At 35.8% G+C, this 27,363-nt stretch overlaps 2 protein-coding genes across 2 annotated transcripts; both read left to right on the forward strand.

Annotated features, from left to right (window-relative positions):
* Nucleotides 1–5,521: 5,521 nt before the first annotated feature.
* LOC123230999 (olfactory receptor 13C2-like) lies at nucleotides 5,522–6,475 on the forward strand. Its single transcript, XM_044657202.1, has one exon. It carries the CDS (start codon nucleotides 5,522–5,524, stop codon nucleotides 6,473–6,475), a length of 954 nt encoding a protein of 317 aa, XP_044513137.1.
* A 16,357-nt stretch (nucleotides 6,476–22,832) lies between these two features.
* On the forward strand, nucleotides 22,833–23,771 carry LOC123231000 (olfactory receptor 13D1-like). Its single transcript, XM_044657203.1, has one exon. The coding sequence runs from the start codon at nucleotides 22,833–22,835 to the stop codon at nucleotides 23,769–23,771; it is 939 nt and encodes a 312-aa protein (XP_044513138.1).
* The last annotated feature ends 3,592 nt before the right edge of the window (nucleotides 23,772–27,363 follow it).

The raw sequence follows: 27,363 nt of genomic DNA on the forward strand, positions 1-27,363 counted from the left end.
TTCTGTTTGTTTTTATCGCAAAAATGCTGATACAAATATTTTATTATGTGTGGGATGCTTCTTTCTGTCTCTGTTTTGAGGATATATGCCTATGTAATGCAGAATTTATGCAAGATCTCTTGCATTTGCAAAATTACCCTAGGCAATCCTGGCAGTTAGGGGAATGGAACTTTCGCCCAGATAGTGCCAGTCTCAAGACCTGACTGTTGGAGCTGGGACTATAAATATCCCTGCAGAACTGACCTGGGGGTTCTGCTTTCCTTGACCTCACCCAGACACCCAGCTACCCTTTGACTTCTCCTTGGGGACCCTAGGAGTTGGAAGGGAGGTTGGGTTGTGGAACGTGGGCAGGAATTAGCTTAGGTCAGCCTAGCCACAGGGACACCCCTAAACCAAATCATCAACCTCATCTGTCTAGCTGGTGGACCACTTAACATCAGGGCAATGGAAATTATCTCTGGCTAAGGGGCTGGTTCCCTCAACCTGATCTTGCCTTCTGAGGCCCTCTGCCAACACTGGCCCATCACCCTTAGCAACAGCTTGTCCAGACCCTCACCCTTATTCCTCAGTTTTTCCCTCCTGTGTTTGAATAAACCCTTAGCCTGATACTGTGAGCTTCTATAGTTATTTGTACATCTTCCAGGGCTAAGGGGCTGTGGAGAGGAAAGATAGCAACCTCCTGACTTTGGAAGGAGTATTGGCCAAGCATCCATTTTACTCAGAAAGTATGACAGCTTCACTTCCTGTTGGTTACTGGTTTCACTCCAGCAGGTAGGGGCTCCTCACTCTCTACCTTAAAGGAGCAGAGAGACCAACTGGGCATTTCAGCTCAGGCATACACATCCCTGGCTGTCTCAAATCAACGAATACTGTAGTTGTAGCCTCCCTGGCCCAAGTGACCCACTGATATCACCAGCTCCCCTAATATCAGCCATTTCACCCCTTTATTACACCTAGTATTGACCAAAAGGAATGGATGCTTAGTCTCTTTTTTTCCATTAGCCTAAACTGTTTCCCAGAATTTTTAGTCCAATTCATTGGTTCACCAGTAATTATTGTGACTGCCTTCCCTTTCCAACATTGTATATTTACATTTTTTGCCAACTTTGACAATTCTGGGGTTTGAGACAAATGCTAAAAGTGTCTTTGATTTGCATGGAAATAGATTTTGAATTATCTATAACATTCTGCCCCATTACTGCAGATAACTAAGAGATGAAACTTCAAACTATTTTACTCTATGCTCAAGAAAGTATAAGAGGGTGAAATGGGCAATTTGCATAATGCTATTAGAATAGATCCATAGGAAATTATCATTATTGGGAGGAGGTAGATTAATAATCTGGAACAAACACTTAGCCCTGATAATCTTTCCAATTGAAATAGGAAAATGGTTCTCTCTAATTAGGTCTTTAGGGCATTATCCTTGTAGTACTTGAAAGTTTTGAAGTTCTAGGAGTCAAAATTTTAAATCACTTTAGGGACAAAATAACTCCCTAAGAGCAAACAGGGATTTAAGGTGCCTTCTAGAGACCATGGCTTGCCCTTTTGAAATGTCTTTGGACTTTCACTATGGACTCAGCAACTCCATGTGGGTTGCTTGCCAAATGAAATTAACCTTTGCCTTAGGATATGCAGCTCTTTCTTTTCCTCATTTTTTCCTGATTTGTGAACAATAACAATTTAATTATGCTCTCCTTGATAATTTTTCAGGAATAAGTATGTCTTGAATATACAGGGTATTTTATTTGGTATATCTGCAGCTTTGTGGTAGATGTAAATAACTATGACACCCTGGAGTGATGCCTCTCCACTTTAGAACTACCTTTTTAACCATCAGCTAAACAATTTTCAAAAATCTTCCAAAGTTGATTGAAAATATTGAAAGTGAAAATAAGAAGAAGGCAATCTGCTATTTACTGGATTCCAGGAGGAGAGGTGACCTTTCAAGAAGAGGTAAACTGAAATGAAGACCACACAAATACTAATCAGTTTATCTTGACCAATGTTCTGTCTGACTCATGTTGATGAGCTTAGTGAAACAAATGGTTGCAGAGAGGAAGATCTAGGCTTTATTAAAGGAAAAAATGAGTACTATCTGATTTTCTAATAGTCAGTACTGACCAAAAATGGAATAGGTGGTTCTAGTGGATAGAAGGTTCCTATCCTTGGAAATCTTCAACCTGAGGTTGAGTTGGGTTGATGAGTGTTGTTGAAGGTACAGATTCTGTTCCATTCAAAATTTATGGTTCTTTATATTATGTTTTGTATACTCTGTGAAGTCTTATTAGTGTGAGGGTGCTATACATGTATGCATTTGTATTTTAATCAAATAAAAGAGATTTCTATTGTTAACCTTGTAAAAATAATCAAAGAGAAAACAATTTCCATGACAGTTATGTTTTTTTTTCTTGGAGAGATAATTCACATACAGGAATGTGGAAATCCAGATTAAAATTGAATTCCCAAACAGACAGAATTTCCAGTGATAACTTTTCCTTTGTGAAGAATTAGGGAAGGATGAGTAATCTTGGGGAACTAAAAAAATCATACAACAGTAGATGCTCAGCATCCATTTAGAATGTTAGGTACACAGAACCAAAGTGGTATTTACTCTTGTGCAGGATTTATGCCCACGATAGGCACCTCAGGGTTTATGGTCAAGACAGGCACTTCTGCATATCTTTAATCCTCTTTCTCAGAATCTGTATAGTTTAGTAACTCTGATAATGCTAGGTTGTTAGCTATAAGATAAATTATAGATGCCTGGAAAAAAATGTGTCCTGATCCTATTCATTCCCAGACTCACTGTTATTGTCATCTCCACACTATCATCTGAACTTCTAACAAGTTAGTGCTTAGAGAGTGTTCAAATATGATTGCTCTCTGTATGTCTGTCTCCATTTTTCTGTCTCTTTTTCATTCACCATCACAGAGAAGAAAAAAAGTTGTGCTGCTGTGTTACAGCCTGTGCCTGAAAGGACAACATGAAAGGTAAAGTTTTCAGTAATCATGCATATTATCTTTTAACTTCTAGAATTTGTTTTGCTTTTCCATTTATCATCCTATCATTCAAATTCATTTGCCATTCCGATGATCTTTGCAGTGCTGTGTCTAATTAAGTTCATGTGAGATGAATTAATCTCTGGGGAAAAAATCGCATCACCTCAGCAATCTATGACTTCTGTGCCTGTTATAGACCAGAAACAGTATGAAACTGGCTTGTGCTGATACAGTATTCACATTAACTCCATTGCTACTCATTGTTGTCTCTTATACTTTAATCATCTCCAGTATCCTAAAGATCCACTCAGCTGAAGGGAGAAGTAAAGCTTTTTCTACCTGCTCAGCCCACCTGACTGTTGTGATTATATTCTATGGGACCATCCTGTTCATGTACATGAAACCCAAATCCAAACAATCACTTAATTCAGATAAATTACAAGCCACTGACAGACTTTTTTCCATGTTCTATGGAGTCATGACACCCATGATGAATTCTTTAATCTATAGTCTGAAGAACAAGGATGTAAAAGAGGCAGTGAAACTGCTGGGCAGGAAAGTTTTTAGCAAATAAGTGTAAAAGTCTTTGTCCTTTGTTCAAATGAGTGATAGAATGTATAGAAGATGCCCATTTTATCTCACACTAATGTCCAAATTGACTGAGAAGTCAAAATAATGCTGGCAGGGATGTTGAGAAAGTACACATTCCTATGTGCTAATGTAATGGCAAATGGAGCACATAAAAATAATTTCTGAAATAATATTCATTTTTTATCCAATAATCCCATTATTGAGATTATACCTTGACTACCACTATAACTTTAAAGACAGTCATTTCCTCAAAGTTAACAGTACTATTTAGAATCACAAAAAATTAGAAATCACGTAAATTAGCCAAACAGAAAATGACTGAATAAAAATGATGTATATGTATTCTTTGAAGTAGATGAAGCCTAAAATTTCATCAGTTAGCAATAGAGAATTGTATGGCTACATGATGAAGTTAGAATGAGGGGTGCAAAGTCCTAGTGCTTCACTGTTATTTTCAAGATGTTGAGAGAAAGCATTAAGACCCCCAAGGAAGCAGTACCAGGGTAAAGTTATGGGAGGATACAGAGAAGAGCATCACAAAAGGGCCAGGCCTGGACGAGTTGCAATCTATAGAACAGTGCTATTGGTGTTCATACATTGAAGATGCCCATTTGGATTTGAGTAATATCAATGAAATAAAGTCTTTGGTTGCAGAATGAAGCTGTTTTAGGTAATAGTTACTGCAAAAGACCATCTAGTAAGTTATAAAGACTATATATGGAGGGAATATATATATATATATATATATACACTGAAAAAATCATGATGACTCTAACAGTCCATCAGTTAAAAGAATTTGATGTCTATGTCACATGATAGGATGTTTGGAATGATAAACTAAATTATTTAAAACAAAAATAGCAGAAGTGGAAATTATTTAGCTTTTGTGTGTCTCAGTTTCTTTATTTGTAAAATGAATTGCCTGGGCTAGATTATTTCTAAGGCTCCTTCCAGTTCTAATAATAAACCAGACAGGACATTTTTAATCACCTATGCTTTATTCACCTCCTTCCAGGCACTAAATTTTCAAGGAGAGACTAGGGAAGAAGATCATTACTTGGGACAGATGCTCCAGAGCAGAGGGTGGAGACAAGGATCTGTCCCACCCTTTATTAAACAGCAAAAATTCATTTTACTGTTTTGGGGAAAGTTACTCATGTAATTTTAGTTCTGACCAGAAGAACCAAAACATCCTGATCTACATTCAGTGTCATCTACTCCTTTAAACTTCCTAGAGTTTTGCATAAAAACAGGTTCACAAATCAGCTTTGCAACCCAGTCACCCTTTTTCATTTCAAACATTTCTTTGCCAGAATTAAATAGTGCTACACAAGAATTTCCTCTGTTATCTTGATCTATGACAATAGCTTCTATCTTTATGAAACATTTTGCAGCCAACGCAGAGCATGAAAGAAACTCTATAATACTGAGGAGGAAGAGAAATCTGAATGTCTTGTTTTCATGAACCCTTTCTCCAGGGCTGGTGTTATCTTAGGCACTGTCCAAGACATGGCCCTAAGCCCATGCCTACTCATTTGATGGGGCAGTGGCAAGCTTGGAGAGGTGGGAGAAGCGGAGGCCATTGGGGTTTCCTTATGCTGTGTGTGCTAGCCTGGTTGCAGGGGGTAGAGGAAGGTGACAGTAGGGTAGCTTTGGAAGAGGGCATGATTGCAGAAAGATAGCAGAAGATGGCAGTTAAAGAGACCGATAAAAGCTTAAGGTCCAGTTCAATACTGACATGGTTATTCAGTTTTACATACAACTTTAAAAACTCCAAATATATGGTTAGTGATGAGGTCAACCACCATCTGCAGCACTGAAGCTCCCAGTTAGGTACATGATACACAAATGTGACTGAGCAGTAATATATTTGAATGTATAAAAGATAAAACATCTGCTCTGTGTTCTTTGAATTTTTACAGGTAAAATGGAAAAGATAAATGAAACCTCTGTGACAGAATTCTTCCTAAAAGGACTTTCTGGCTATCCCAGGCTTGAGATTATTTTCTTTGTCCTGATCCTGGTAATGTATATGGTCATTCTTCTGGGCAATGGCATCCTCATTGTAATCAGCATCTTAGACCCCCACCTCCACACTCCCATGTACTTCTTCCTCAGTAACCTCTCTTTCCTGGACATCTGCTACACATCTACCTCGATTCCTCCTACATTGGTGAGCTTCTTATCTCAAAGAAAAACCATTTCTTTTTCTGGGTGTGCAGTGCAGATGTTCCTTGGCTTGGCAATGGGGACCACAGAATGTGTACTCCTGGCCATGATGGCCTTTGATCGCTATGTGGCCATCTGCAACCCCTTGAGGTACCCCATCATCATGAGCAAGATTGTTTATGTGCAGATGGCAGCTGGTTCCTGGGTAGCAGGAGGTGTCAACTCACTGGTGCAAACAATTCTCGTGGTCCAGTTGCCTTTCTGCAGGAATAATGTCATCAATCATTTCAGCTGTGAAATCCTCGCTGTCATGAAACTGGCTTGTGCTGATATCTCTGGCAATGAATTTATCATGTTAGTAGCCACAACAGTATTCACATTAACTCCATTGCTACTCATTGTTGTCTCTTATACTTTAATCATCTCCAGTATCCTAAAGATCCACTCAGCTGAAGGGAGAAGTAAAGCTTTTTCTACCTGCTCAGCCCACCTGACTGTTGTGATTATATTCTATGGGACCATCCTGTTCATGTACATGAAACCCAAATCCAAACAATCACTTAATTCAGATAAATTACAAGCCACAGACAAACTTATTTCCATGTTCTATGGAGTCATGACACCCATGATGAATCCTTTAATCTATAGTCTGAGGAACAAGGATATAAAAGAGGCAGTGAAACTGCTGGGCAGGAAGGTTTTTAGCAAATAAGTATGAAAGTTTTTGTCCTTTGTTCGAATGAGTGATAGAATGTATAGAAGAGTAGCAGGAAAACCAGTTAAGATGCCTACTCAATGCATGAGTTCCATCAGTAAATCAGTCAGAAAACATTATGCACCCACTATCTGCTAGGCCCTTGTTTTATACTGATAATATAAAGTCAAAAATAAAACATTCTCTGCATTCAAAGAGCTTCCATACTTTTGGGAGAGCTAGCATGTACACATAAATATATGTACCCTATATATACAAAATAAAATGTAAAACAGTTTTGGTGGGTGGCACAAGTATCTTGGAGAGAGAAAAAAACGAAAGACCCTATATGAGAGATGGCATTTGAGCCAAACTTTGGACCCCAAAATCTGATATAGTGGATAAGTGAATTATAGGCATATGGAGTTAGAAAAGAGAATAACACAAAGGCTAAGATGGTTGTTCTGTGTAGAGTGTGAGGTAGAATAATATTATAAGTATGGGAAAGAATATCACTTTGGCAGTTATGTGGAAAATTGCAAAGAATAAGTGAGAAACATTAGATGGGCCCTTCTTGGGACTAAATTCTCTGACTTTTCCTTGTTTTTTTTTTCTAATTCTGGTAATTGTGAAGTCCAATTAATCATACTATATGCAAGAAACTTTTTTAAATTGTATTGTCAATTTTCTCTCCCTACTGATAAAAAACTACCAAGCCTACTTAGAATTTCATGACATCATGAAACCTTCTTGGGAACCACTGATATATTGTTGAAAGAGTCATTGATTTAGAGTTGGATGATCTGGACATTTTATCCCTGCCTCCTCATTTTTCTAGTTTTATATCTATGGGGAGGTCTTAACCTTTTTGAGCCTCAATTTCCTCATTTATAAAATGAATATGCAGTATGGTAATACAGTAAGACCTTTGGATGGAACTTAGGGCAGGAAAGAGAATGAACAGAATGAATTTAGCATATGTCTGCAGATGGTAGCTTCTCTAATCAGTTAATAAGCATTCAACACATTTAACAATATGTTAGACACTGTGCTAAGTGCTGTGAGTACAAAAAAGAAGGAAAAGGGGAGTCTGTGTCCTCAAGGAGCTTATAATGGGGAGACAACATGGAAACAAGTGTATATAAAGCAAGCTACATATGTTATCAATGAAGCACTAGAATTAAGGGAAACTTGAAAAGGCTTCGAAGAAACGATACATTTTTGTTTGGAATATAAAGGAACCAGGGAAATCATGGATGGAGTTGAGGAGGCAGAACATTCCAGGCATATGGGAAAATGCCAGGAGGCAAGAGATTGAATATCTCAGTCATGGAACATAAACGCAGTATGGAGCATAAAGCCAGTATATGTCAGGGAATAAGATGCAAAAAGACTGGAAATGTAGGAGGCATTATGAAGGATGTTGAATGTTAAACTTCTTCCTTGGATGGTATTTCATTAAGGACTATACTACATTTCAAATTTAATTTGTGCAAAATTGGTATTCTTTTTATCAGGAAAATAGTGAGATTCTGATATTCAATGACAAAGGAGCTTGGGTAGAATATAAAATATTGGAAAAGGAAGGAATTTGATTCTTCTGCCCTCAAAATTATGCTAATATATATATTTAAATATTTTCCATGTTTCCATATTTCATTTTCTTTCCCTCCTCTTTTCCCTCCCCCATCCAATAAGCACCTTTACTGGGTTATACAAATGTTATCATTTTACCTATTTCCATATTATTCATTTTTGCAATAGAGTAATCTTTTAAAAACCAGCAGTTTTTGTGAAATAGTGGATTCGTGTCCCAAAAGATAGGAACTTTGGGTTTATTGTACATTATCTTGCTGAGGCCATTCACTCCAAGTCTATTTCACTGATCCACCCTTCTGTCTCTTAGCCAGTACCATACCATTTTGATGGCCACGGCTTTATAGTATAGTTTAATATCTGGTACTGCTAGACCACATTCCTTCACATTTTTTTTTCATTATTTCTCTTGATATTCTTGATCTTTTGTTATTCCAAATGAACTTTTATAGTTTTTTCTAATTCAGTAAAAAAGTTTTTTGTTAGTTTGATGGGTATGGTGCTAAATAGGTAAATTAATTTGGGTAGAATGGTCATTTTTATTATGTTAGCTCATCCTACCCATGAGCAATCAATGTTTTTCCAATTGTTTAGATCTAGTTTTAATTGTTTGGAAAGTGTTTTGTGGTTGTTTTAATATAATTCCTGTGTTTGTTTTGGTAGATAGATTCCTAAGCATTTTATGTTGTCTAGGGTGATTTTAAATGGTGTTTCTCCTTCTAACTCTTATTGCTGTGATGTGTTTTAATGATCACCACTTTATAGTGTAATTCTAGGCTTCTATCCTTCACATATTTCTATTAGTCCCCTTGATATTTTTGATCTTTTGTGCTTTCAGATGAACATTATAATAATTTTTTCTAATTTTATAAAGAAAGTTTTTTTGATTGTTTGATAGATATGAACAAGTAAATTAGTTTAACCAGGATTGTCATTTTTATTATATTAGTACTTCCTACTCACAGATAATGTTTTTCCAATTATTTAGATCTAGTTTTATTTGCATGAAAATTGTTTTGTAGTTTTGTTCATATAATTCTTGAGTTTATCTTGACAGATAGATTTCAAAATATTTTATATTACCTAGAGTGGTTTTATTTATTTTCCTTTCTTTTTTAAAAAAAAAATAGAACATTTTCCCATGGTTACATGATTCATGATTTCCTCCTCTCCCTTATTCACTCCCAGAGCTGACATGCAGTTCCACTTGGTTATACATGTAACATTGTTCAAAGTCTATTTCCAAGCTATTCATATTTTTGGTAGAGTGATCTTTTAACATAAAACCGTAATCACATCCATATTGAGCTACATGGTTGATCACATGTTTTTCTTCTGCATTTCTGTTCCTACCACTCTTTCTCTGGATATGGATAGCATTCTTTTTTATAAGTTCCTCTGAATTTTCCTGGGTTATTGCATTGCTGCTAGTAGAAAAGTCCATTATATATGACTGTGTGATCAGTCCCTGTGTACAATGTTCTCCTGGTTTTGCTCCTTTGACTCTGCATCAATTCCTAGAGGTCATTCCAGTTCACATGGAATTCCTCCAGTTCATTATTCCTTTGAGCACAATAGTATTCCATCACCATCAGATGCAACAATTTACTCAGCCATTCCCTAATCAATGGATGTCCCCTCATTTTCCAATTTTTTGCCACCACAAAGATCATGGCTATAAATATTTTCATACAAGTTTTTTCCTTATTATTTCTTTGGGGCATAAACCCAACAGTGGTATGACTGGGTCAAAGGGTAGGCAGTCTTTTAAAGCCCTTTGCACATAGTTCCAAATTGCCTTTCAGAATGGTTGGACCAATTCACAACTACACTAGCAGTGTATTAATGTCCCAATTTTGCTACATCCCCTCCAATATTTATCACTTTTCTTTGCTGCTATATTGGCAAGTCTGCTAGGTGTGAGGTGGTACCTCAGAGATGTCTTAATTTGCATTTCTCCTAGAGTGATTTTAAATGGAGCCTCTCTTACTAACTCTTGCTGCTGATTTTTTATTGGAAATAAATAGAAATGCTGATGATATATAGGTTTATCTTGTATCCTGAAAATTTGCTAAAATTATTAATTATTTCCACTACCATTTTAGTTCATTTTCTTGGGTTCTCTAGATATTTCATCACATCATCTGTGAAAGTGATATAGTAGTTTCCTCACTACCTACTTTAATCCCTTCAATTTCTTTTTCTTCTCTAATTGCTACTGCTAGTGTTTCTAGTAGAATATTAAATAATAGTGGTGATAATGGGCATTCTTGCTTCACTCCTGATCTTACTGGGAAGGCTCCTAACTTATCCCCATTGCAGATGATACTGGCTGATGGTTTTAAATCAATACTGTTTATTATTTTGAGGAAAGATCCTTCTATTTCTATACTTTCTGGTGTTTTTAAATTTTTTTAAACCCTTAACTTCTGTGTATTAGCTCCTAGGTGGAAGAGTGGTAAGGGTGGGCAATGGGGGTCAAGTGACTTGCCCAGGGTCACAGAGCTGGGAAGTGTCTGAGGTCAGATTTGAACCTAGGACCTCCCATCTCTAGGCCTGGCTCTCAATCCACTGAGCTACCCAGCTGCCCCACTTTCTGGTGTTTTTAATAGGAATAGGTGTTGTATTTTTTCAAAGGCTTTTTTCTGTATCTATTGAGATAATCATGTGGTTTCTGTTAGTTTGGTTATTGATATGGTCAATTATGTGGATGGTTCTCCTAATGTTAAACCAGCCTTGCATTCCTGGTATAAATCCCACCTAGTCATAGTGAATAATCCTTGTAATGACTTGCTGTAGTCTCCTTGCTTAGTATTTTATTTAAGATTTTTGCATCTATATTCATTAAGGAGATTGGTCTGTAGTTTTCTTTCTGTTTTTTGGTCTTTCTGTTTAGGGAGTCAGTACCATATTTGTGTCATAAAATGAATTTGGTAAGACTCCTTTGCTTATTTTGTCAAATAGTTTGTGTAGTATTGAGATTAGTTGTTCTTTAAATGTTTGATAGAATTCATTTGTGAATCCCTCAGGCCCTAGGGATTTTTTCTTGGGAAGTTCCTTGATGGTTTAGCACTCAATTTACCATGTCACTTGACTGCTTTGTATGTCAGTGTCATATCTTAACAAAATTGGAAACAATTCACCAATTCTATACAAAGGTTTCATATTATTTATATCAACGGTATATATGCTTAGTTCCAAGGTAGAAAATAATGCATTGTTGATAAGTGTAGGTAAATCAGAAATGATAATTTTACTTCTAAACATAAATTAGATGAAATTTAGGAGCTACTAAATCCTGAAGAGAGAAGTTGTAGAACATGTCAATGTGCCATATTTTTAAAAGCACTAATAACCAAACAACAGGCAAAAAAATAACATAGAAAACTTCTTGCTTAACCAAAAATGAAACAAAACAAAGAAAAGTTTATTGAAGGAAGACAGATAAAAGAAATACACCCAGCTATGTAGAGATTGTATTAAGAAAGATCCTTGTTTTAGGGAATGAAGAAGGCTTAAATGTCCCATTAAGAAGAATGATTTGCTTCCCTTAGAATTAGTATTACATGAGGGTAATTAACACTTTTGGCTTTTTGTAGAATTTTTATAATCATCTAAGTCATATGAGTTTATTTACAAAGATGAGGGTGCAAACCATTTTCATTTCAAGGATATTTGAGAAGTATATGGCTTTTTACTTTTCATGAAATGAAGGACAATTTCCAAGAAGGAAAAGATAAAAATTACAGACTCCTTTTTCTGTAAAACTGAAAATCTTTAGTTAATGAAAACTTAAGAAGTTATGTCCAAAAATGCAATAACACACATATTAAATTATTTAGCTAATCAGATGGGCAATGTTAGATAATAAAACTAAACAGTATATAAATTATCATGGCTAAGATTAGACATGGAGAATAGCTGAGAATATACATCTCCCTCCTTTTTGACAGAAGTGGATCATTCTGGTTATAGAATATTGCATATAATATCAGAACCAATTCATATGCTGTTTACTTGTACCAAATTGTTCTCTTTTTAAAGTAAATTATCTGTTATAACAGATTGCTTAATGGGAGGGGAGCCATGTTCAGAAGTCAAAATGATGTAAAACTTAAAAAAAATCAATTAAAATGTATAAAGTGTTAAAGGTTGGATTTGAACTAGATATTCTTGACTCCGAAAGCAATAATTTAAGCTTTTAACAAGAGTAAAGAAGCAGAAAGGTGCAGTGAGAAAAGCTCTGGATTGAGAGATAGGAAGGATATATTTGAACGCTAGTCATGGTGTTTTCAGGCTTGATAACCCAAAACAAGCTTTTCATTGGCATTTCCCATACATAAAATTACCCAGCTCAGTTAGGGAAAGGTTTTGAAACCAGTTAGAGATAAAAATTAATATTGTTTCTGATTTCTACTATTTTAAATTTATAATGTGCTTATTTATTCTGGACTGACTGATTTTTAATATCTGTCTAAAAATGCTCTGTCCCAGTCTAAATTGGCTTAGAGGTGTGATTAAAGGGGAGTGTTGACTTTGAACTAACTTCCCCTCTTTCCCTCACACATTTGTTACTAATCCATTTAACCTGGGACCCCTGTTTTGCTTAGCTATTAAGGAAGAATCTCCTTCAGCTGGGCTTCTCCCCAAAGGACAGTTCTTTTATTCTTGCTTTTTCTAGTCAAAAATAGGGGCGATTTGGTCTCCCCAAAGGGAAGGCTAACCTGAGCAATCCTGATTAACATCTCTTAATCACCAGAGGCACAGTGGAATGAGTGCTGCACTTGCAGACAGAAAGACTCATCTTAAATTCTAATTTGGCCTCAGAAACTTTTAGCTATGTGACCTTGAGTGAGCACCTGCAACTATTTGCCTCAGTTCCTCATCTGTAAAATGAGCTGGAGAAGAAAATGGCAAACCACTCCAGTGTCTTTGTCAAGAAAACTTCAAATGAGGTCAGGAAGAGTTAGAAATGAGTGAACAACATTGAAGAGAAGGGCATTATCAGCCATATTTGAGGGCCAATCCTCTTTCCCAGTCACATCTGATCATGAGATTTACCAACTCTCCATACCCACCCCTTCCTATTGGCTTTCATGGTCTTTTCCATCCTATTGGAGTCCCTCATTTTATTGAGCTGACCAGAGTGATACACCTTCTTAACAGCTATGCTTTTCACTTTTTATAAACTATTATTTTACCCAGAAAACTTGCCTCAATCACCTTAATTGTAATCACCACAAACATATTAAGTGTCATGTGTACTTAATATATTGCTATTATCCTGCAATTCAGCAGTGACTTCAAAGATCATTCTTTTTTTTGTGGAACAATTTAAATGAAAACCAGAACATAGCACTTTAAGAGTGGGAAAGGAACTGGAGGAAATGGAAATGAGTCTTAGGTGATATATTTGTGGGATTTATTAGCAATAGAAATCAGGAAATTTTGAACCCAGATAAATTGGTCAACAGGGTCAGGCATGAATTCTTTTGCTTTAAATATTGATCACACTTGTCTATACTTGAAAAAAATGACAGGAATTTCTGAAGAGAAGAGATTGTGTTCATAAGAAAAGGAGATGGGAGGGAATAGGAAAAAGTGAAATACAGAGAAGAGGTAGAAGCAAAGAAATATCTCCTTCTTTGAGATTAAAGGAGAAAGATGTGAATATAATGATCTGTTGACATGAGATCAAAGGAATAAGTTCCAGTTGGAGGGTCACAACACTTATCAAACAAACCAGGGGACTCAACAATGACTCTTTTTTGCTTGTTACTCAAAATTAATTTATAACTTTAATACAGAGGACTGAGAAGTATATCAAAGGTGAAAGAATCTTCAAAGTGTAAGGGTTAAAATTGTTAAAAGGATTTTGACAAAATAATAGAGCAGCTTTTAATAATTTATGTTTTTATGGAACTATAGTAGTTGTAAATTAATATTTTCCCTTTAAGTAAGAGAAAAGAAAACTTCTAGCAGCTTTTAACAATTAGCACTTTAGTTTAATTAAAATAGAGATGGTAAAAGAATATATTAAAGAAGGGAAAGGCAGAAAAGAGGAAAAAAGAGATCTTATACTGTAAAAATATACCTAAATTTCCTATACTAATCTTATACCTTAAAATTTACCTAAATTTCCTAATAGTACATAAAATTCCTAATAACTACCTCTAACTGTCTTCTGAAGATAGCTTCTTCTTGCCTGGAAAACACCAGGCTTATCCAAACTACACTATCTATAAATGATTCACTAACTACCTAACTCCCTAAAATAATAGACAGCTACCACTCACTCACTCATTCTTTCAACCAGTTTTCTATAGCAGCCCAAACTGTCAGTAGCCAACTCATGGCAGGTCCTTGCCTCAGAGATGGACCTCCTGCTCTCTAGAGATCACAGAGGCAAAAAACCCTTTAGAGACTAAAGCCAAAAGCCCTCTCAGTAAGTTCAGGCCCACCTTTGTATTCCAGCAACTATATGCCAACCACACCACCAGCAACCAACCCCCAATGACCAATCACAGCAAGCAACCAACTTCCCCATAACTACATCAGCCCTAACTGTCTAGAACTCACTCTCTGTCAGCAACTAAAAGCCTGCAACTGATGCTCACCCAGCAGGGGACTCCCCAGTCCTATGTCCTGTCACTGTGGGAGCATTAATCCCTACACATCTCTACGGTAAGAGGACCTCCAGGTACCCCATTAAATTAAAAAAGGAATCAAGAATTCCTTCTGACAAAAGCCAGAAAGAAGAGATGTTGTGGAAGCAGTTAAAATGAGGAATAATAAACTGGAGCAATTCCATGTGAACTGGAAAGACCTCCAGGAACTGATGCAGAGCGAAAGAAGCAGAGCCAGAAGAACATTATACACAGAGACTGATATACTGTGGTAAAATCGAATGTAATGGACTTCTGTACTAGCAGCAATGCAATGACACAGGACAGTTCTGAGGAACTTATGGTAAAGAACACCACCCACATTAAGAAGAAGAACTGCAGGAGAGGAAACTAATTTGTCTTTCTGTTCTCCAATTCATCCAGCTACCTGATTCATAAAGCACAGTTCTGCTCATGTCACTCCTCAGATGATGAAATATAAGTGGCTCCCTAAATGCCTTTAGGACAAAATATAAACACTTCTGTTTGGCACTTAATCTGACTTCAGTCTATCTTTTTCAGATCTATTACATATAACTCTCCTTTACACATCTACATTCCAGCCAAAGTGGCTTACTTGACTGATGTTCCCATAGACACTATAATCAGTGATCCAATTCTGTGTTTCTATACCAAGTCATACTTCATAACTGAATATTCTACCCCTTTGCCTCCTCTTTCTGGAATTCCTGGAATACCTCTATCTCAGTTTCAGTTTAAATACCATTTCCTTTTTAGAGGTCTTTTCTTTTTATCCTAACTGTTAATATTTATTAAAGCTTCCCCCCAAATGCTTTAACTATGTGGGTCTTATTAGAAGAAATAGATATTTCATAGCACAAACTATGCTGTGCTTCCTTAATCTTTTGATAGTACTCTTTCCTCCCCATACTCTCTATAATATCTCTTGTATAAGGGCCCATGATCTGTGCATATGGTTTCTATAACACTGAAAAGACACATGGAGAAGACACCTTGGTTTCTCCATTCCAGGTATATTCTCTTCCCAATTAGATCATAAATCCTTTGAGGGCAAAGAGCTTATTTCATTCACTTCTAAAATCACTCCTTGCCACCTATTCCTTGCATCATTGCCTAGCATAGTATTTTCCACACTGATGAGGACTGGTCCTCTTGATGTTATTGATCTATGTGACTTTATGGTGAAAAAAAACTCTCTCTAACAATGCAGGTTGACAAATTCTCTACAATTTATAGTTTTAGAGAGTTGTCTAGAGCAATGAGAAACAAAAGAAATTGTTAAAGGTAACAAATAATGGTCAAAAGTAGGACTTGAACTCTTGTCTTACTGGTTTTAAAGCCAACTTTCTCCATTATACTATGAGGCTTCTGACAGCTTAAGAAATATTTGTTTGATTTAACTGAACTTAAATAACTATGTTGTTTTCCTGAATTCAAACAAAATTATATTTGTTACACAATATAATGTAATAAGTTCCAAGTAATTGGGCCTCAGGGGCCCTGATCATGAAGTATAACAAAGTTTTCACTCTGTATATATCCAAGGCACAACTTTAAATTTCCTTAGAGACAAAGTAATCTCTAAGTACAGAAAGAGATTTAAATTGCTTTCTAGAATCTGTGACTGATTCTTTTGTGATTTGGAGGGCTGCTACTATGGGATCAGGACAGTGGTTCCCATTGTGTCTCTTGGCCAAATGAAATTTAGTTAAAAACAATCTACTTTCTTCCTTTATTTCCTATCCCTGAGCAACCTATACTTCCTTCAGTTCATTACAGTTGGAATAATTCTATTTTGGCACAATTTGAAAATTATTTCTAACAAAACTTAAAATTCAAATGTAAATAAGACCATAAAATTCTGAAGCAACATATTTTTCCATTAAAACTAATTTTTGGTAACCCATCATCACTCTAAAGGAGCTTCCTTGTAGGAGGCAATCAGTTACTTGAGAAAGAAAATCAAGACAAAGCAATCTGCACTGTGTTGAAGTCTAAGAGGAAAGACAATCTCCCAACAAGAGGTAAATGGCTATAAAGACTAAAGACATAATCACTCAATATTCTGGTTCATAGAGATCAGTAAGGCTAAGCCTTTCTCTTTGTGTATGGACTTTTTCTTGATGCAAAGTGATTCTTGGACAAAATTGCAGATTCTTAGCTAGATCATCTAGACAGAGGGACAAGAGGGAGTGAGAAAATAAAAAAGTCAAAATTCTATAGAAAAAAGGAATGTACAAACTGAACAAAGATGAAGAACTAGGCCACTAATTTACACTTGCAGGAATTAATACCCAAGTAAGGCCTGGAAATCCTGTTTTCACAGAGTATGGAGAGAATGATAAATATGGGAAAATTCATTAAATTATACAATATTTGTATTGCTCCCATGTCAAGTATTATTTATGATCAAATAAAGTTGTTTGTTCTGTCTCCTAGAAGAGATAGTAGAGAAGGTGTAATAACATTTCTTATTTTTCTGGTTTTCAAAGACTGAAAAATGAATAAAAGAATGCATGAATAAAAAATCATTTCCTAAGTACTTGTTCTGTGCAGAACACTGTACTAAGCTCTGAGGATATAAATTGAAAGGATTGACAATCCCTTTCCCTAAGAAATTTAATTTCTAATATAAGGAAATGGTACAGGCTGGAGGTTTTAGGTACAAGTACAATAGAAAATCCACATGCTCCATAGGGTGCAGCAAACAAACAAACACATCTTCTTTAACTCTACTTCTGATAACACTCTGTGTGTGTGTGTGTGTGTGTGTGTGTGTGTGTGTGTATGTTGTGTTATTAAACTATTTGGTAGCACTAAGGACACTGGTGTTGAGAAATTTGTTTCTTTTTTCTTCAACGAATATTACTGCTGAAGGAGTAAGGGTTATAGCACCTGTAGAGGTAGTTTTCAAATGTCATCCCCACAAGTCTTGATTCCTTGGATGATGGTTTCAAGGGCTAGGCTAGAAGCAAGACCATCGGTCTGTTTCTTGAAGAGACGCCCCACCTAAGCAGCTAAAAAGCAAGATAATAGGCATGACGGATCCTAGTATCTATATTTCCAATGTAAAGTTAGTAATGATGAATAATTCATAGATTATAGATATCTGAATGGAATAATTCTAAGACCCAGTGGTAGAGAACAGTGAATGAGGGGTCATAAATACACCTGAGACATCAAGATTAATTGTGTTTAGTGTAAAAGTAAGTAGATTTGTAATGCCCATGAAAACTTGAACTAAGTGATAAAATCCCTCCAAATCAAGAACGTGTAATTCTAAAGTAAGTTAACAACTGTTCCTTGTACTGGATATCAAAGTTTTGCCATACTGGGAACATTTGGTAGATGTAGAAAACAGAATATTTGAGGGCTCTGGTTCTGGTGACAAGACAGGCTAAAAGGTCAGATGGAAGATATGAGGTAATACTAACATCATTGTCTGTGCCCTAAGTATTGTCAGGATTCTTCTTAAAAATTTGATCTCTTTATTCCTAGAAATAATATTTGTGGATACCAGGCATCTCCTACCTAATAGGTGGTATCAGTTGGTATATACAAAAATAACCTTTGCCCTAGGATCTGTACTTATTAATTCTTCGTTTTTATATTCTTATGACTTCCTGCATCCTATACACTGCCTCTTTGCCAAGACCTGCCTTTGACTTATCTCTGTATTTGAATGCTTGCTTGACTGTAGTATGGTATCTGATTGCCTGAGTTCATACCATTGACATTCTTATCCCACCTTGAAGAAATGACTTGCTCAACAATAGACCTTCAACATAAATCAAATTAGGGGCAAGACTGAAATGTACTTTGAGGCAAGGGAAGATAGTTCTGGGAGCAGTGTTCATTGAAAATAGATGCTTCTCTTCAATATAGCTAGGATGGGCACAACAACTAGGAAAGTCATTAGTGTAACTGTGATAGAAAAGAGCAGAACGAAAAGAAAATTTTACACCTAGAACAGGTATTCCAGAATGTCACCGAAGACACTTTATAGCAGGGGTCGGCAACGTATGGCTCTCGAGCCATATCTGGCTCTTTTGAGGGCCAGATATGGTTCTTTCTGCAGGAGCCATAAAGTTAATTTTTTTCAGGCGCTGTTACAGGATCATGCACTGTGAGCACTGTATGACTCTCACAAAATTACCTTTTAAAAAATGTGGCATTTATGGCTCTCAAGGCCAAAAAGGTTGCCGACCCCTGCTTTATAGGAATGCATACGTATTCTCTTGTGAACAATAATATAACTTAAAAGCTCAATGTTTTTGACTAAAACTTGTTTTTATTTGTTTTATAGAACATTTCCCCCCCTCAGTTTTGAGGCTAAATAGTATATTCCTATATGCTAATTGAATTCTGATTGTGAATGAGGAAGACATGAACTAATATTTCTAATAATCACTTAATAAATAATTGTTGATTTGTCTAGATAAGTGACTTTAATCATGTCCTTCTGCAATATTTGACACAGTTCTAAGAGATCATTGAGTATTCTACTTCAGAGATGGCAGGTGTAAGGCTATACTACCAAGAATAATAGACTTTAGAGTATGTTGGAGTCTCTGGCCCTTTGTGAAAGAGTTCATTTCAAAAAGAAATTAAGTTTGTAGAGGACCGACTGAGAATATGTGGAAATAAGAAGAGCCATTATTAATATGGAAGCATCTAACTCTAAATCAGAATGTGAGCCATTGCATGTAAGCATAGATATGTTCCAGGTATGGATCCCTGAACAATGCAAGGCTTTATTTTGAGCTACTACTCCAAATTGCAAGAGATTTTGGGTCACCTCTTGAGGAAAATCTCTGCTTAAAAATCGTATAGATAACTGAGAAATATTTCAATTCAAGGAATGGGTGACACTTAAGCCTTGTGCCTGGTAAGCAAGTTTAAGCACTTGGTTTGTCCTACAAAAAATGCCTCCTTAGAGATTCACCATAATAATGAAACTGGTAAGTGTATATATTTGACAGACAGAACTCCAACCCATTTCTACCCCGCTGGGTGCTCTTCACATAGCAAAAACAATACTTAGGCCAATGTGAAATGGTTCAAAGCCAAAGCATAGATGTGGGGAGAATAGGAGAGAGAGGAGAACAGTGGTGAAATGTCATTTTTACCGAAAATAATCCAGAGTTAAACTGATTAAGTGGGAAACCAGGTGGTGCAAGTGGATAGAATCCTGAGCCTGGAGTCAAGAAGACCTAAATAGAAATCTGGCCTTAGTCACTTATTAGCTATGTGACCATAAACAAGTTGCTTAATTATATTTATCTCAGTTTCCTCCTTCCAGATTTTTCCCCTTTCTGAAAGTAGATACAACAAACTGACTGATTCCTACTAGACTTATCTCCCATGATTGAGCTAATCAATCATATAACTATAGATGCTACCAAAAGAGTCATCACAACTAGAAGGGGGTGGTAAGAGTATTAATGTGGTGACATAACTAGGGGGAGGGGGGTTGAAAGAAGATGTGTTTAATTAGAGAATAAAGAATATTTTAGGTTAACTCAAAAAGAGATGAGTATAAAACATTTAACCAAGGTTATCAATGGTATTTTTCTCTGTTTTTTAGCTTAGGGTGGTAGATAAAGTAGACTAGCAGTTCACAGGACAATATATGATCTATAATGCACTCCGTGCTCTCGATGTTGGTAAAGTGATCCCTAAAGGAATTCTACACATTTACATTACTTTAGATTGTGATTATTAAAACAAGTTGATTTTTTCATAAACATGTGGCCAAGCCTGCTGAAACCACTTAACTAATACCATCTTGTCTTGGAGGCATCAGCAATCAAAGTGTCAGCATCCAAACTGAAGGTTCTGGTTTTGTAACTTGGCCATGAGGTAATTGCTGTCCATGGTGCTGATGTAGCTGGCCTAGAGGCATCTGACAGCTGACCAATGCAGAAAGATATAACATGCCAATGTCCAGCTATTACTTAAAGGACCCTTCAGCTGTTCCATCAGTCTGTGAAGCTGTCAGTGGTAGGTGCTAGACTTCAGGTCAGAAGAAAAAAAGTGGAATATTATCATTGTTAATTATCATCTATAGTATTTTCTATCAACTAGTTGAAGATTCTTCGGAGTGTTAAATTCTAGGTGTGTTGGTTAGACCTACCCCTTTGTAGCACACTTGTTACTAAACATGTGACCCTGAAGTGATTGGTGGTCAGAGTCTTTATTCATGGTGTTACGTGGGGTGTGTGTGTGTGTGTGTGTGTGTGTGTGTGTGTGTGTGTGTGTGTCTGACTGTCTGGTTTTCCTGGGAAAGGTAGTTCTCATTCTCAGCTATAGGAATGATCCTCTTCTGGACCTAGTATACCTGAACTGATGATGTTCTATCTCAAAACACATCCTAATCAATGTGATAGAAAATCATTAGTTCAGGTACACTAGGTCCAGAAGAGAATCATTTACTTTCAAGAATGGGGATGCTCAATTTAAGCTATTCTCTGTGCACATATATAAGTTAATCTCTAACTGCCATAGCTTCAATTAGGAAATGTAATGGTAGAAAGAAAATGATAGTAGGAATGAATTAAGGACCCTGAGAAATTCCTGAAAAAACTGTGGAAATGGAAATGCATTAGAAAACTATATGATCAAACACGTAGTACATTAGGGATATGATTGGGGTTTTGATGTTAAAGGGTTGTTCTACTTCAGATATGAATAACATGGAAATAGGTTTTAAACAATGATACATTTATATCCCAGTGGAAACGCTTGTCAGATTCAGAAAAAGGGAGGAAAGCCTGGGGGGGGGGAAGGGAGAATCATGAATCTTGGGACCATGGAAAAATATTCTAAATAAAAAAGGGGGGAAATTCTTCCAGTATTCAGTTGAATTATTGGAGAAATTATGGGAGGAATTGAATGAAGATTCGAGGATGGACTCACTGATTCATGGGTGAAAGGTATTTGTATTTAGGGTGTTTGTGTGTGAGTACATTTGCACCATACTGTCATATGAGTTAGGTCTAAAAGAAACATTGTAGATCATCTACTCCAGCCTCTCCTATTTTAAAGGTAAGGAAATTAAGGCATAGAGGCTACTGAATGGGTTAGAAATATTTCTCATAAGATTCATTTCAGTGGCTCTAATCAAATAAACACATACACAAAGGTAAAGTAGGAAACCAATGATACTTTTTTTCCATTACCTTTTGTACTTTGTCCTTTTTTTCCAGCCCCAATTTTCATAATATCTTGCACAGACCTTTGGAAGCAAATGGATAATTTAATCTCTAAACATCAAATTTGACTAAATAATTGTTCATAGATATTATAGTAAATGGAGAGTAATCAAAAAGTACTAGGAAGTACCTAAGGACAAATAAAAATGTTTGGTCTTGCCTCCTTTTCTCTTTTCCCTCACTAGATAAAGAAATTCTGTTTATCCACTCTGGTTGGAAGATATGTAAATTTTTCTCAGTCATATGAAGAGACTGGGGTACCAGTGTATCAAAGCATACCCAAGAGGGATTAGGATCCTATCAAACTAGATATAGAACCCTATGTTGGTCCATAACCCATTTTCATTCTAGTTAAAGGAATGTTTGTATGATCATATTTATGGATAATGTAAATAATTTTATATTTGGTTAAAATGAGTTATTTACATGCACTTTCATGTTTATACTATATGAGGCATTAGTAAAAGTTTATGTGTTCATAAATATTCACTAAATATTTCCTAGTCTCATTCTGCCTTAATAGGAAATTGATGTATTTACTGGGAGGGTATTGAATATAACCCTGTATTGGGTCAGTCATTGTTTTACAAACCTTAATAATTCCTATGTCTAGAAAGCCTATTATGGGCTGCAATGTCATCACAGAGCTGTGTGTGTATGTGTGTGCATGTGTGCGTGTGCGTGTGTGAATATGTGTTTGTTTAATACTGCTGGGGTAAATATGAAAGCACTTTGACAGAGTTGGGAGAATGGGCACTGTACAAAATTTAGCTTGGATATTGGAAATTTTTAATTAATGGGCATATGTCAAATACAGGATTCCCAAAAGTATAAGTGATATTTGAATTCATTATCATATGATAAATTTGATCCCTTGTCTCCTTATCTGAAATATTGTAGGTGGAAGAGAGAGAACAAATGGAAAGACAAAATAAGACCACTGTGACTATATTCTTTCTTCATGGCCTTGATGGGTATCCTGTATTTTACTTTATTTTTTTTCTGCTATGCCTTATCATGTACATTGTCATCCTATTGGGCAACAGTTTCCTCATTACAGTTAGCATCCTGGACTCTCACCTCCATACTCCCATGTACTTCTTTCTCAGTAATCTCTCTTTTCTGGACATCTGCTACACATCTTCTTCAATTCCCATGTTACTGGTGAACTTCCTTTCAGAGGAAAAATCTATTTCTTTCATTGGATGTGGGGTACAAATGTTCTTTTCATTTGCCATGGGAGCCACAGAGTGTGTGCTCTTGGCTATAATGGCATATGACCGTTATTTGGCCATTTGCAAACCTCTGAGGTACCCTATCATCATGAACAAAGGACTCGGTGTGAAATTGGTGACAAGTTGCTGGATGGCAGGTGGATTTACCTCAGTGATACAAACCACCTTAACTATGAAGTTGTCATTTTGTGGGAATATCATTGATTATCTTACATGTGAGATCCTGGCTGTGTTGAAATTGTCCTGTGATGATATTTCCCTCAATGTGACAGTAATGATGATATCAAACATCTTCATAATAGTTATTCCAGTAGTATTTATATTCATCTCCTACTTTTTCATCCTCATTACCATCCTGAGAATCAATTCTGCTGAAGGGAGGAAAAAAACCTTTTCTACATGCTCATCCCATCTGACTGTAGTGATCATGTTTTATGGGACCATCTTATTCATGTACATGAAGCCTGAATCCAAAGACTCCCATGCAACAGATGAGATGATTGCTCTCTTCTATGCTGTGGTCATTCCCATGCTGAACCCCATCATTTATAGTCTAAGGAACAAAGATGTGAAAGCAGCTGTGAAAAAGCTCAGCAAAAATATCTTCTCACAGAGAATATGAGATACTATATATATCAATTATGCAAAATGAATAAATAATAAACTATCCACATTCAGAACCATTGTTTCAAAGTCTTATTATCTCCCTCTGCCACTGACACTCTTTAGCATAGCCACATATAGTAAAGAATAGTCATGGAAATGACTAGAATGAAGGATATTAAATATAAACTTTTTTTATTCTGTTGGAAAATAAAGGATTTAAGACTCAAAGACGTGAGACCCTGATGATGGAACCAGGAATAAAAATGTAGAAAGTGGAAACAATATCAGAAGAAAACTTGCTAACAATTAATGCTGCCATGAAATGAAATGTGTTATCTTGAGAGGAAATGAGTTGCCCCTAATTGAAAACTTCCAAGCATACTTGAGTAACCACTTGTTGTGTGTATTATAATGGAGGTTTCTTTGGGGTCTGACTTGAACTAAATGGCTGCTATAATGATAATAATATTGATAGCTAGTATTTCTATATTTTTAAAATTTTTCAAAATGCTTTACACAATTTATATTTAACTCTTCACATTGTTCTTTGAAGTATGTCCATTTTTATAAATGAGGTTGAGAAGGTAAATTACTTGCCTCTGGTCATACAGTGAGTGTTTAAGGTTAGATTTAAACTCAGGTCTTTTGTCTCCATCCACAATATGACCTAATTGCCTAGATTCACTACAGTTTCCATATTCTGGGATTTGTGAATCTCTTTAATTAGAGAAATTCTATATCTTGACCACATTTGTCCAACTTTATTTTGCATGATTTAACAAGTTAGTTAACTGCAAACAAGCACCTGTCAGTTTAGTCTTATTATTTTTATATACATATGTATGTATGTATGTATGTGTATATATATAAATATATATATGTGTATATATAAATATATATATATATATCATGTTCAGAATTGATTTCCAATTCTGAAAAATTTTTCCTAAGGTTTCTTACCAAGAAGTTGTTTCTTTTTTCTTGTTCATAAATGCAAATTGTTTTTTAAACCCTTACCTTCCATCTTGGATCTAATACTATGTATTGGTTCCAAGGAAGAAGAGTGGTAAGGGCTAGGCAATGGGGATTAAGTGCTTGCCCAGGGTCACACATCTAGGAAGTGTCTGAGGCCAGATTAGAATTTAGAACCTCCCATCTCTAGGTCTGGTTCTCAATCCACTGAGCCACAAAACTTACCGCATAAATGCAAATTCTAATCCTTTTTCATGTTCAAACTTGGGTCTCATTTTTGGGGGGTCAAAATTGCCTCTCCTCTGTAGGTCACAGAGATACCTTTATGGTTATGTGCTTTCCTGTGAAATCTTGGATAATTTCTTACATGTTAAATTTGTTTATCTGATTAGATCTTATTTTTCAGAGATCAGGTCTCATTTGATATTAATTATGTACCTTGTGTTCACTTCAGTATTTAAAACACAAATTCCACTTAATAAATATTTGTGTATTTATAGGAAAATTTTTAAATTTGTTTTCATGAATGGTGCAATACCCTGGGAAGATTACTTTGTGTGGCCAGGTACATCTTATTTCAAAATTTATTGTTGTCATTATGACAATCATTAAAAATAATAGTTTTTATAAAGATAACAGAAAATTATTTATATAAATTTTGACATTTGGCAAAATAGTTTCAAATCACCATGATATGGGTTCAAATTTCCAGCTCAGTTATTACTCAAGTGACCTCACTCAAGGCTCTTATTCTATCTGAGCCCTCTCTTTTCTTCTTTATAGGTGGTTAATGACATAATTTTAGAATTCTCTTCCAGCTCTAAATCTATAGTCCTATAAAATTCGAGCTTCAGTTAAGCCTTCTAACCATCCTGCAAAGTAGTTTTTATTATACTTATTTTTATTATAAAATGTTTATTATATTTAGTCATTGTTTATTATACTTATTTTATAGAAAAGGAAATTAATGTTTAGAGAGGTGACTTGTCCCAAAGTCAGATAGTACATGGGAAATTCACGACTACAAGTCAGCTCTTATAACTCTAAGTTAGTGAGAGATATGACATTCTTGCAACCAGGTGTTCATGTTCACTGCATGAAGGTCCACACCTTCCCCAAACACACTTCTTACCTATATTTTAAATGAAAACTGATATTGCCTTTGCCATTCAAAAGACTTTGTGATGGGTACAATTTTTAACTACCATATCCTCAACTCTTTCTCTTCCAATCCTAATAATGAACCACCCCCAACTGCCTAAGCAAAAGTCACCCACTTTCCTTTCTAGCATGCTGTATTATCTTATAACTCATGTTTCCTAATCCTACCCAAACACAGTGAAAAATAGCCTATTCCTACCACTTTGCCTTTTGGGAAACCTATATTCTGTGGTTAACAAGTTTCCCTTCCTCTTTAGATCTCTTTCGAATTTCTTCTTCCTTCTTTTGGTAAACCAAAAAAATTGTTTTCCCAAGCGAGACATTAAACTTACTTTATAGTATTGAACATATTTCATATCACCATTAAACAGAGGTCTGGGATAATAATCAGGCATACTCTTTACTCTAAATGCCAATTCCTGATCCTTCACCTACTGTGATCACTCAGCAATATTTCTCTTTAGAGATTCGCTTGATAAAGATAGATCAGTCAACTTTTATATTTCTGGTAATTATCTGCTAGTCCTCAGAACATTCTTCCTCCTTTAAAATTATAGTACTTGACTTAAAGTCTTCATTTCCCCCTCAATTAATTAATTAAATTATTTAGCTAATCAGAAGGGCAATAATAGATAACAAAACTAAAGAGTATATAAATGATCATGGCTAAGATCAGACATGGAGAATAGCTGAGCATATACATCTCCCTACTTTTTGACAGAAGTAGATGGTTATGGTTGTGGAATATTGCATATAATTTCAGAACCAGTTGATATGCTGTTCATTTTTACTGAATTGTTCTCTTTTAAAAGTAAATTCTTTATTATAAGGGATCTCTTAATGGGAGGGGACAGAGTGTAAAGCTATGCTCAGAAGTCAAAATGATGCAAAACCCAAAGAATCAATTAAAATGTTTTAAGTGTCAAAAGTTGGATTTGAACTAGGTATTCTTGACTCCAAAAGCAATAATCTATCCTTTTAATAAGACTAAAGAAGCAGAAAGCTGTAGTGAGAAAAGCTCTGGATTGAGAGATAGAATGCTAGTTATGCTATTTTCAGGCTTGGCAACCCAAAACAAGTAAAACTGTACTGCTTTTCACTGGCATTTCCCATATATGAAATTACCCAACTCAGTTTGGGAAAGGTTTTGAAACCTGTTAGAAATAAATTAATATTGTTTCTGATTTCCACTATATTAATTTTATAATGTGATTATGCTAGACTGATTTTTAATAACTGCCTTAAAAATGCTCCCTGTACTAGTCTGAATGGGATGAGAGCGGTGATTAAAAGACAGTGGTGACTTTGAACTAACTCCCCTCTTTCCCTCACACATTTGTTGCTAACCAGTTTAACCTGGGACCCTTGCTTTGCTTACCTATTAACAGAGAATTACCTTGATCGGGGCTTCTCCCCAAGGGACAGTTCTTTTATTCTTGCTTTTTCTTGTAAAAATTAAAGGTGATGCTTTTCAG

This window comes from Gracilinanus agilis, chromosome 1 (genome assembly GCF_016433145.1).
Source record: "Gracilinanus agilis isolate LMUSP501 chromosome 1, AgileGrace, whole genome shotgun sequence".
NCBI classification, from domain to species: Eukaryota; Metazoa; Chordata; class Mammalia; order Didelphimorphia; family Didelphidae; genus Gracilinanus; species Gracilinanus agilis.